Below are 12,420 nucleotides of genomic sequence, written 5' to 3' on the forward strand. Positions count from 1 at the left end.
CTGTGCTACAAATGACCTCTGAAAATATCCAAGAACATTAGATTACTTCTATATATACATTATTTTAATAAAGGTTTTTAGGTGTTAAAATATAAAAATATAATCTTTATTATTAAAGTCTATTTAAAATGTTAGACATTTTGTCAGACTAATAGGTAGAATTATTATTAGGATTAATTATAATAATATATTTTTCTATATTTTAGAAAAATAACAAAATTCAAAATATTTTCATATCATTGCTTTTTGTGAAATACCTCCTGACCATAGATGTAAAACTTGTATACAAAGAAATAAAATATATGTAATAGTTTAATAGTTTTCAAATGCTTTGTTACAAATGTTCCTGTTAATAATATAATTATATGGTGGTAAAAGGAACTGAAATCACACAAACCCTTTGGTCCACTTGGTTTCTCTGAGTCATCTTTCCTTCTAGGATCAAACATGCTACAATCTGTACCTGCCCAAGTAGTGCTACAAATGCAAGTGGCTTCATTACTGCACACCTAAAAAAAAAATTGGCATATGTTAGTGTATCATTAAAATGGTGTCTTGGAGGAGACAGAGGAGATGGGCTTCTGTTTGGAAAATGCTGCACTGATGACTTTGGATGGCCATAAACTACCAGAACAAAGTCATCTCATCAACATAGGATAATCTGATCTGTCTCAGTGTTCCTTCAGAAGCACACATTGCCCAGTTAGCATAGAAATACACAGCAATGAGCAATTAATAGCTTATAAGTTAAAATGCTTTCATTCTAGAATAAAAAATATTTGTATTTTTCTGAAATCACAGCTGGAACCAGGTGAACAAAACTGTTCCACAGCTTTGTGTATTTTTGACTGTACATAGCCTGAAGAATCACTGTATATTTTCACAAGCAAAAAGACAAATTATTTCAGGAAAAACATTCTGTCATATCAGAAAATGTAACATTTCAATGTGGTTTTTAAGTGAAATATTAATCCATTAACTATTCAGATAATCACATAAGAAACAAAAATATCTTATTGTAATAACAACAACAAAAATCAAATGTATATGTTCACCCAAATCTCAAAGGCTCACAATAATATTTCATAAATATTGATATTTATAGTTCACAATTGAAATGAGGAGTCTTTGGTGCTTTCTGAGTTTGGTCGTTTTCTTGCAGATCTTTCATTACTCAAACCAGGTAATGTCATCAGTGCTCAATGAAGTTAATTAATGTTACCTAGTTTAAGGAATAAAACATTTGCAAGAAAACAACCAAGCTCAGAGAACATCACGAACATCTCATTTCACAAGTATTTGGACCCAGTCTCAAGAAATAGGATACTGATATACTTCCCACTGGCTCAATACTTTTAGATACCCCAGTGTGAGTATCAAAAAGTGACTAGAATGGCTGCCATTCTGCAGCTGGGAATATTCTAACTAGGAAAGGAAGAGGAGATGGTAGTTCAACAAGTTCTTCAACAAAAAAGCACCACTTACATGCTACTAAGGAAACATCAAGAGCCAGTTTGGCATAGTAGTAAAGCATCAGGCCTGAAACTAAAAGACCATGAATTCTAGTCCTGCCTTGGGCACAGAGTAAGCTGGGTGACCTAGGGCTAGCCATTTTCTCTCAGCCCTAGAAGAAGGAAATGGCAAACTACTTCTGAAAAACTTTGTCAAGAAAAATGATGTGTTTCAGGCAGTCTCAAGAAACAGATATGATTGAATGGAAAGGGGAGAGGTTATCAGGTTCACGCAAGAGGTACAATCTATGCCCCACAGAAGGCAAGGAGGCAGTGGTGGGATTCAGCTGGTTCACACCAGTTCACTTGAACTGGTTGATAACTGTTTGCTCAGTGCGCCAAACCAGCTGAAGCCTCAACCCATTGTTATAGGCCGAAATGGAGCTTCCATGGGCCCAATCCAGCCCTCCAAGGCCCCGTTTGGGCCTCCAGAGGCCTGCCTCCGCCTGTTACAGGCCAAAATGGAGCCTCCATGGGCCTGATACAGCCCTCCGAGACTCTGTTCGGGCCTCAAGAGGTCTCCCCTGGCCTGTTACAGGCCGAAACGGAGCCTCCACGGGCCCAATCCATTTATTCCTCCCCACCCCATTTCCCATGGCTTTACTGTACTTACTTTTCAGAGACCTGCAGAAGAGGCAGACCCACATGGCAGAGAAGCCAAAGTCTTTTATTCAGAAGCCGGTGAAACTGTAAGAAGTGAGATGTAAGGAAAACAGTTTTCCCCATCTGAATAGAAGACCTGCTTCTCTGCCATGAGGGTCTGCAGGCTTAGATTGAGCCCAGTTGGCCAGCATGTAGCAGCCACCTGCTTGCTATTGACTGGCTAGTTCAAATGAGCAGCTTCAGGGATTGGGTATGGCAGCCAATCAACAAGGGTCTTGCAGTTCAGCCCAATAAGACAAAGGAAGCAAGCTCCTCGTTGATTGGCTGCTGTTGCTACCTCAATGCCTGAAGCTGTCCTAAAGCAGGAGGCCTGCTGGCTACATGGCCCTAAGCAAAAGTCTTTTACTCAGAAGATGGTGAAAATGTTTTCCTTAGATTTCACATTTTTACAGCTTTACCATCAGCTGAATAAAACACTTTGGCTTCTCTGCCAGTGGGTCTGCCTCTTCTGGACCTCTGGAGATCTTCAAGTAAGTAATCCATGGGAAATGGAATGGAGAGGAGTAAGTGGAATCTGGGATGCTAGCAAAGCAGGCCCAGTCTTTGGAGACCCAGCAGAGCAGGATGGGGGGAAGCAATTGTGGGCAGCATGAGGTATCTCAGTGGATTGGGGGAGGCTCCCCAGCCTTAGATACCTCATGTGCATTTAATGACCTATGCATTCGATTAACAAATGCATTGGGGAAAGCACGGAGTGATCACGTTTATTTAACGTGATTCAATCAAACAAATCCCCAAGTTACAAATGTAATTGGCAGGCTCTATTACATTTGTAACTAGAGGATTATCTGCATAATGAGAGTGAGTGAGGGTCTCAGGGAAGTCCTGCCTTAGCACCACACGAGTCCCATGTCACACCCACTCTGGCCACACCCACCCAGTCACATGATCACCCAGCCACACCTACCCAGCCGGTCACTAGGGCAGAGAACCGGTTGTTAAATTATTTGAATCCCACCACTGGAAGAGGGGGAATTATAGCTACCAGAGAAAAAGCTGTATTTCAATGGAGGACAATCCTTTGCATAAGTATGCCAAACTGGGTTCTGCATGTAACTCTGTTAATTATGGTTCTGTACAATATTTCTATTTTATGTCTTTATAGAATAATGTTGTTCCATTCCAGGCATAAACAGTAGTAATAAAAACCCCAGGAGTAAATAGTAGTAGTAGTAGAACAGGGATGTCAAACTTGCATCATCATGGAGGCATAAGATGGTGTATTGGGACTTTACCCACCCCTTCGCTAAACCAGGCATGGGCGTTGCCAGTGCATGATGCATCTGGCCTGTGGACCGTGAGTTTGACAGTCCTGTTGTAGAAGAAAATAAGAATGGCTAAATTAATAAAAGTTAATGAGATGAAAGGGTAAGTTATTGTACATCCTATCAGGAATTTATGCTTTCTGTCTTCATGTGTAAAGATATCAGTATAGATTAGAAGTAAGAAAAATGTTTTTCTATGAAATGGTTTGTCACGTATTCTGCTGACCTGGGACTTACCCCATGTCCCGAACAAACTTTTCCATTAGCATCCATAGGACAGCTGCTTATGTTCAAGGACTGAATAGAGAGGCATCTTCGGTCCATACACATCATATTAGGACCACAGGGAGTTCCATCTTCTACATATCCTAAATCTGTTTCATCATCTAAAAGTACATGTGCACAACTACAAGAAGAAGTTTTAAATTGTTACTAGCATTATTAAACTTCATCAGAATAAATAGATGTAAAATATTTATAGCATGCATAAATAAAATCCAATTCCTGAAAATCCAGGAAGCAAAATAATATGATTATTTTTTTCACTCTATTTAAGGATGTTTGCTGTTTTGGACAATTTTGTGTGTCTAAATAAGAAACATACTAAAAGAAAAGAAAAATGAAAATTAATTTGGCAACATTGAAACAATGGAATTTCAAATTATCTCAATGTAACAATAGAATAATTTTACATCTGTATTAAACAACCTATTCAAAGCCAGTACAATGAAAAAAATCATAAGAAATTAAACTCAACTAATTAAATTTTGTTTTAACTTAATTTATTGAGAAACAATCTGTTTGAATGTTCAAATTTTTAGGTAAACTGAAAAAGCCAGTCTTGCACACTGAATCAGATTTTACATACCTGCAGTTCACTACAACACCTTGGTGGAAAAAAGAAGTTGGAATAATTTCTCCCTGAAGGTGACCAATTCGTGGAACCCCATCAAGATTTGCACAAAGCAATAATCCACAGAACACGTCACTGTAAGACAAAGACAAGATACATAACAAGCTATTTTTTTGGAATGGGAAGAGAAAGACTATTTTGACAAATTAAGAAACTTGCCTCTAGGGAAAAATACAATTGGACTGCACTATAGCAGAAATCCAAATGATTTTAATTCTTCTTTCATTCAAGAATTTAATTCTAAACTTTGTGAGAAATAGTCACGCTACGCATTCACTTCTAGAACGCAAGTTGTCCAAATGCTAAAAATTATCAAGCATTGCTATGCTTTATGAAAGATTACATTTAAACACTATAAATAAATAAATAAATAAACAAGCCATTAGAAACCTGAAAAATATGGATAACATATCAAATGAGAAAATGTGTTACTATTCAAGCCGTTATTGAGCTGAAAATGATGTGAATTTGAAAAGTGCCTTGAATGAGTGTAAAAATGCTTCTCTGTTCCCCCAGTTGTCATCATACAGTATCCCATGTTATCTTTGAGGCTATGTGAGACTCCCAAAAGTTCAGTAGTACCTTCTGCGGGAAGCAAGGTTCCCTGTAATAAAGTGAAAAATTCTGCTCCTGTATCTTTTAGGCCAACAATCAAGTCAGTTTAAAAACAATTAAATCTAGCATTCTTACTGCTTGTGGCAAGGAATCCATTTGTCTCCATCTTTTCCACAGTTTCCTTTCTGTGTACCTTCTGTATTAAGCTTCTCGTAACAGTGTTTGTGAGACCCTGAAGCCTCTGTAGAAGAAAATAAGGTCATTTCCAATAATGCTAAAAATGGTTTTATTCCCAATGTTTAATCATGCCATAAATAATTTTACTACAGCTATAATATACTATGAACATAACAGGGATGTTTAAAATGTTTTCTCTCGCTTGCTAAGATGACAACACATTTTCTATATTCTTCCAAATGATTTTGTTTTTGCTTTTCTGTAATTTGTTTTTTTTCCTATTTTTCTTTTTAGTGTTTTACTGCTTATTGTATGTTTAAATAAATTAAAAGCAAAGAACCAAATACCAGTAGTAATGTATCATATGATTTCCTTTTTAAAAAAGTGAATGTCCCCAAAAAATTTCATATGCCTAAAAAATTTACTGCTTCTGTCTGGGATATAAGATTATAAAAAAACTGTATATTGTCTATTAAGAACAAGAAGGCAGAAAAACAACAACAACAAAAGATAGAGTTATTTTCCTAATACAATGAGAAGGTCTGGAAGATACTTCTTTTTGTCAAGGACAAAAAAAACTTAGTAAATCTTGTATGTTTGCAATTAATTTTTTTTAATTTGTAGGTAAGAGGGACTTATTTGGGAATATTTTATGGAGGAGAAGAGATTTTATCCTCCGATTCTGCTAAAACTCTGTGGAAGCTTTCTGCAAAGCAACACAGTTCTTCATTCAGATTCACCCACCCCTCTTTTCAAACATGATACACCAAATTACATTGATCCTGATTCTGAGAATAAGGCCTGTTCCCCAAAATGCTGAAACACCCACAGACAATAGAGGATAATATAAATCACATATATTGATCAAAAGAGACAGGGAGAGAGACAAGGAGAGGGAGAGGAGAGAGAAGCTTTTTAAATGTCAACATAGGGTAGGGAGAATTAGTACTAAGTCTGCACATATAAATTCCAAAGTGCCCTTACAAATTATTTTTATACAACATTACCTTTTAATTCATTCATAACATAGTAAAAAGCTGATAGAATATGCTAAGAAATATTTTTGTATAAATTAACTTACTATTGCCCCAGATGTATTTGCATTGATTATCTCTTGTCTTACACTCCCCACTATAGCAACGTCCCTAAATGGGAATACATTGTAGTCAGCATCATACTTCTTTGTCCATAAAAAGCCAGATATTGCCATGAGCCTTGTCCTTTTTACTAGCAGGGAGCCCAAAAATTTTCTAATAATACTGCTTGGCTTTGCTTTCAAGATAGCTAGGATGCTCAAAATCTTTTTTTTCCCACCAGGCTAATAAAATGTTAGTATAACTTTATATTTTGCTTCCAGGCAAGTTTGGAGATTTGAGAGTTCCCTCTTTAATAAAGAGACATTAAAATATGTGAACAAAAAGCAGTTACATTGCTTTTTTATCTCGAGCCTGAAACTATACATCCCAAGTTGCAAAGTAGAATTTGAAAGAAGGTAAAAGTTGCAGAATAGAATTCCCAGCATAATGAAGTAAACTCAGGGGATATCAAATAGAGCTTAGAGAATTATCCTAGTAACTGCTGAGAAGACGTAACACATGCAGTACTCAGTGAAAAGAATAATTATATTGGATAGAATAATTACACAAGGAAATAGCAAAAGTAAACTAGAGTAATGAAATTTGCATTACTAGTTACTTAAATAGTTCCTATATTTAAAGAAAGCATTTTAAAGCTTAAAGTAGCTAATAACCAAATAACATTTAAAACAGCATAAGCCATCAAAACAAAAAAAGAAAACAACATCCAAAGAATATTATTACCCATCAAGCAAGAAGGGGAAAACCCCTGTAAAAAGTATTAATAACTTAAGCAGGATCTAGGCTGAAGCCTTTCTGACAGTGGTGCGCAACAATGGCAGCATGCAACAGGCATCAATAATATGCGAAAAGGTACATAAAAGTGTATTGTTATATTTGTATTTAGAAATAATGTTAGAAAATTGGAAACAACATGTGATTAAAAAATGGGATAAAATATTCAGTGTAACTTAGTGAAATTTTTGTGAATAAAAGGGAAGGCAATGAAATAAATGAGAGAAATTGAAGTAGGAGGAAATGGGAACATTTTAATGATACAATGATTTAAAATATAAGTGATGTGAAGTGGGGGGGAAATAACTATGGAAAGTACAAGTGTTCCCATAAAAGTATGATATTCAATTGAAAAATAATGTGTAAAATGTTTAAGATTTACATGAATATTAATATTAATGATTAGATTCGAATTGACATGGATTGTTGTTTTAATTATATTACATACTTATAAATTTTTCTTTTTTCAAAACATAATGTGTAACCTTAGAATGTACCAAACAGAATCCCAATGGAAGTTATGTACTATGCTAACTGTTATAAATTTAGGGGAAAGAGTTAAAGGCGTCACACTTCAATTAGTGTACAGGAGAAATTTTGTTTAAAGAGAAAAGATAAATAGATAGCTGGAAACAGAACAGACAAAGAATAATAAACATAATGATCTGAATTGAGATGAGATAAATAAAATAAAACTAAGAAAATTAAAAGAGGTGAGAAGCTATATAGAAAATGGAAAATGGTAATAAGATATGGAATGGTATATAAATGAACATGAATTTGAATTTGTGTCTGTATGAAGAGATGTAACCCGGGATCAAGCAGCTTTCAGAAAAGACGTTTTATGTTTTGTTTGTTTGTGTATTGTCTTTGAAAATTAATAAAATTTGTTTAAAAAATATATATGCAAAAAGTGACCAGAAGCCATATATCTCATAACTGTGGGAGAGGAAGGAGGAGAAGGAGGAAATATAACATTTTAGGTGCCTGATGGCACTAGGTTTTATGGCTCCATATGCTACATATTTCGCCACCCCCCCCCTTATTTTTAAACCAAAATTTCTGAACAATTGTTTATTCATTCTTACATATCTGACAGTTTGGGGGAAAAATCCCTTCCTTAATAGCCACCTAGCCTGCTTCTATAACCTTTGTGAGCATCCCTGAGTGACACCCTGTGAAGTGAAATTGAGAGTGTCGCAACTTCCAAAAACACTGTCCTGATATAGGCTAAGCTCATGCAGGCTCTGTTTTAACTTACCTGATTTGAATCGCAAGCAAATCCATCTTGCTTATGAAGATTGGGTGGGCACTGAAAGGCAAAGTATTCCTTTACTTTAAAAACAGTGGAATTATCCCTTAGAATTTATTTGCATTTTCTGTTCATGTAGGGTATTGCTGGGTGGTGAATTATTTTACCAATGGTTAGATAATAAAAAAACAGAAGTTAGAAATATGGAGATATAAAAAGGACTAAAGTTATAAAGGAGACTTGTTAAAGTAGATAAGTAAAATATTAACGTTATTATAGAATTAATATTTGTGTGATGAATATTATTGTAAACATTTTGATTATGATTTATTAAAAATAATTGTACCCAGACAACACACTGCTTGATTGAAATTGAATTTTTACGTTATGTAAAAATTAAATTTTTTTAAAAAGAATTCATAATCCCAAGAATTAAAAAAAAAAAATATGGATCCTAAATCATTTGGGAATATGTATATCAGCACAGCTTAGGTTTTAGACATAGAAAGTATCTTTTTCCCCACCTTTCTCAAATTCAAATTTTGGTCCTAGGTGAAAGTTTAGTATTGTTACACAAATGAAAGGGAAGGAGATCACCTTACTGATAAATCAATATTAATATATTCAAAATACATTGTGTCATTACCTGGCCGGAGTCACCAGTACAGATTTCAGTAATATCACATTCATTCACTTCATAGCGACACTCAAAGCCTCGTGGAAAAAACTGAAAGTCAAAATATTTTCAGTTAAAAAACAGTCAAGTAACAACCAAGCATTTAAGACTTTAAAAAAAAAATATTAGCCTTTTAATTGGGTGAAAAAAATCATATACAAGTACAGTATCATTTTCATTCATTGGTAGAAAAGCAACCGGTGGGGTGGGGTGATATGATTTTCAGGGAAACAGTTAAGTTGTGGTATCTCTCTGCCCAGGAGCCTTTATTCCTAATAGTAGCTCAGTTAGTTTTTTTTTATCTTATGGAATTACATTTTCTAATTCAGTGCCACTTAGTAAAGATGCAATTAAAATAACTTACAAGGCAGGTGTCATTACAACATGGACCATCACTGCAATGAGCTCCATTAGAAAGGGAACACTTTTTACAGCATTCTGCATGGCAGTCCTTAAAAAGTATACAGTATATTAATGATGATTATTTATTTGGCATATGGCATATCATACATGGACTACAACATACATTAGCATTCCACCTAGATTAGTAAAACATAATAAAATATATGTTTTATGTTCAAATGCTAATGTCTAAGCTTTCTAACCATTTAAACGCAGCATGGTTTTAAATTTTTTAAAAAAATCAGAGATTGAACCATTATATGTCCTCAGCTTACAGCCAGTCATGATGTGATTTACAGTTTGATGTGGGGTGTGAAGCTAGTTTGCTTCCTTGTGGTGCACCCTGCATAGTGCCACAGTGTGAATTAAACAAATTAGCAACTGCTGGCAGCCAGACCACTTGGTAGATCATCCTGGTTTCAAAATATCTGGCAACGAGAATGAAAACAAAAAATGGACCTTTTCAGGCCCAAATGACGGGAGATTGGGAATTTAATTTGCCAAATCAATGTTGATCAGCAGATCCAAGAGCCAATATGTTTCCAAACTTTTATTGGACAGTAACATATTAATTATAAATAATAATGATAAAAGTTGAATGAAAGTATTCAGTGATTCGACTTCTGCTGATTGAACTTTATTGCAAAATGGAGAAGGACTGAGTCCTTTCTCTAGGATCTTACAGTGCACTTTTAGAATATATTGTTAAGAGATAGAAGATCCTCCAGAACAAAGTGTGACATTGCACCAGTGGTTACAGTGGAAAAAGAGCCTAGAAAGTACTGCTCCATAGATAGATGTTTACATTTGTATATATGATTCCTTGCTTATAAATACACATTTGCAAAATCAATGACAGGTTTCCCTATTAAGATTTATTGATTTATTAATTTATTAGAATTGTACCTTGCCACAACCTAACATACCTCTCAGGGATTGAAATTGATAGTACTGAATCTCTGTACTGAATACAGATAATCCTTGACTTCCAACAGTTCGTTTAGTGACCGTTTGAAGTTACAATGGCACCCAAAAAATATTTTTCACACTTATTATCACGTATTATCATTGCAGCATCCCCACGATCAAAATTCAGTTGCTTGAAAATTGACTCAAATTTATAATGGTTGCACTGTCCTGGGGTCAGGTGATCACCTTTTGTGACTTTCTGACAAGCAAAGTCAATAAGGAAGACAGGTTCTATTAACAATCATGTTACTATTCTAACAACTGCAATGATTCATTTAACAATTGTGACAAGACAGGTCATAAAATGGGGCAAAACTCACTTAACAAATGTTTCACTTAGCAACAGACATTTTGGGCTCAGTTGTGGTTGTAAGTTGAGGACTACCTGTAATATCATATCAACAACCACCCAGAATAAGTTATGTTATGTGCCAAATATATTATAGAATGTCAAACCAAAATAATTAATATAATAAATAACATTTAAAACACTGATTATTTTTCTGAAGGCTCAGAATCCCCTCAGCCCAGACTGCAAGATTATTGTTTTAATATTGGGACATGCCACTAGGCTAAAATATTTATGTATATAACTTAAGTTAAGATCAGAAACATAGCTCCGATTAATTAGGAAAGAAATACATTCTGCCCAGCTTTATACCAAGCAAAAGAGAACTCACCAAATGAGAGTTCTGATGATTTCCACTCCTGCTCAGGTGATCTCAAAGGGAGTGGGAGCAGGAATAGAAGTCAAAAACCTCTTCCATCACTATCTTTATTATTTTATGCCCCATGAAAATGAACAGCACCTTATCAGTAATTATCTACTTTAAAGCTTTCATTTTAAGGTGAAAATAATACCGTTTGGATACCACAGTCGCAGTCTTCGCCTGGTTCCACATACCCATTTCCACATTCAGTGGCATCAAACAACTGGAAAAAAAACCCACACATTTAAGAAAAAATGTTATTATCTAACTACCATTAAAAGATTCAGGTATATATTTAAGGTATACATGCTTATGAAATACTGTTCTGAAGCTGGTCATTAAAAATGAACAGCAGATTTCTGCTGGAGATTTTTCTCAGGAGTAATTGAATAGAGAGCAAAACTTCAGAGGAACTGCACTGCTGACTTGGAACTTGTTCATCTCACATATTTATTTGGCTCTGCCATTTTCTGTTCTTTAGATGTTGAGTATAGATAGTAATATCTATCTTAAAAGGAGTTAGGAACGTGGTTCAGTTGCCTCTGTGATTCTTTTCCTTACTGTATCTAATTTATTGAATAAATAACACTGACTTCCAATCTGAAGAGCCATTTTTTTCTCTTTCCTGCAGCTCATCAAAGCCAGGAGTACTTTCAAGAATGCCAAAATAGGAATGTCTCTAAAAGCTTAAAGCACCTGCTGAAAGACGAAGTTATTGATTTAAGTGGTTTCTCAAAGATGAGGGTATTGCATGTTAAGTATGTTCAGTGAATGCTCTTGAACCCAAAGCAAAGATATCTTGTGCTTTGGGAATAAAGCATAACTCCTGGAAACCCTCCTACTTCCTAGTTATAATTGTAAGTTGGGTCAGTTTTACATAGGTTACAAAGTTAATTTTTCTGATAAGTGAGTATATGTAACACGTAAGACCACCAGGGCAATATTCTTACCCTATATCCTGTATTATTCTCACTTATGAAAGACTGTGAATTTGACTGAATTGAGAGACAGCTCATCATTAAATGATACTAATCTTAATGCATAGATTAGAACAAAGGTGAATAACAGCTTTGTAAGGCTGAGATTTTAATCATCCCTCTCACGATTGTTCTTTTTAGCTAGGAATATTAAAAAACTGGATTCTATCATACTAACATTAATTCAAAGTCTATATCAGTAGGCCAATTTGCAATTTTGAGAGCTTTATAGTTCCCATGGGGAAATATTTGTCCACTGACAGGAGGAGCATTATGACATAGTCAAACACAAAAGAGAATATGGGCATGGAATTTGGACAGTACAGGAGATAGCAACTTATTCCTCATCCTTTAGGTAAGTGGTGGCTAACATTTTGAGCAATGAGTACCAAAACGGGAGCGTGTGCATGTGCACGCACCGGAAACCAGAAGAGCAGCTCCTTGATGTGTGCGCATGGGAGCACCGGAAACTGAAAGCT

General features: G+C 35.2%; 1 protein-coding gene across 10 annotated transcripts in view; it reads right to left on the bottom strand.

The window, feature by feature from the left end:
* Positions 1–12,420, bottom strand: part of ADAM23 (ADAM metallopeptidase domain 23) — a 100,153-nt gene that overhangs the window by 34,380 nt on the left and 53,353 nt on the right. For 4 of the 10 annotated variants that reach the window (XM_087949474.1, XM_087949475.1, XM_087949470.1 and 1 more), the window contains exons 16-24: positions 11,116–11,187; positions 9,248–9,334; positions 8,854–8,934; positions 8,217–8,267; positions 6,166–6,229; positions 5,043–5,148; positions 4,308–4,427; positions 3,677–3,845; positions 398–509 (exon numbers count right to left, since the gene is read on the bottom strand). In XM_087949474.1, the coding sequence (XP_087805600.1) occupies positions 398–509; positions 3,677–3,845; positions 4,308–4,427; positions 5,043–5,148; positions 6,166–6,229; positions 8,217–8,267; positions 8,854–8,934; positions 9,248–9,334; positions 11,116–11,187 (862 nt within the window). Of the gene's footprint in view, positions 1–393; positions 510–3,665; positions 3,846–4,307; positions 4,428–5,042; positions 5,149–6,165; positions 6,230–8,216; positions 8,268–8,853; positions 8,935–9,247; positions 9,335–11,115; positions 11,188–12,420 lie in introns of all 10 variants that reach the window. The other 6 variants (XR_015746442.1, XM_087949473.1, XM_087949472.1 and 3 more) reach the window with 4 other exon arrangements.

This window comes from Notechis scutatus, chromosome 1 (assembly GCF_049901735.1).
Source record: "Notechis scutatus isolate UNSWTSFEM ecotype Mainland chromosome 1, rNotScu1.2, whole genome shotgun sequence".
In the NCBI taxonomy this organism is placed as follows: domain Eukaryota; kingdom Metazoa; phylum Chordata; class Lepidosauria; order Squamata; family Elapidae; genus Notechis; species Notechis scutatus.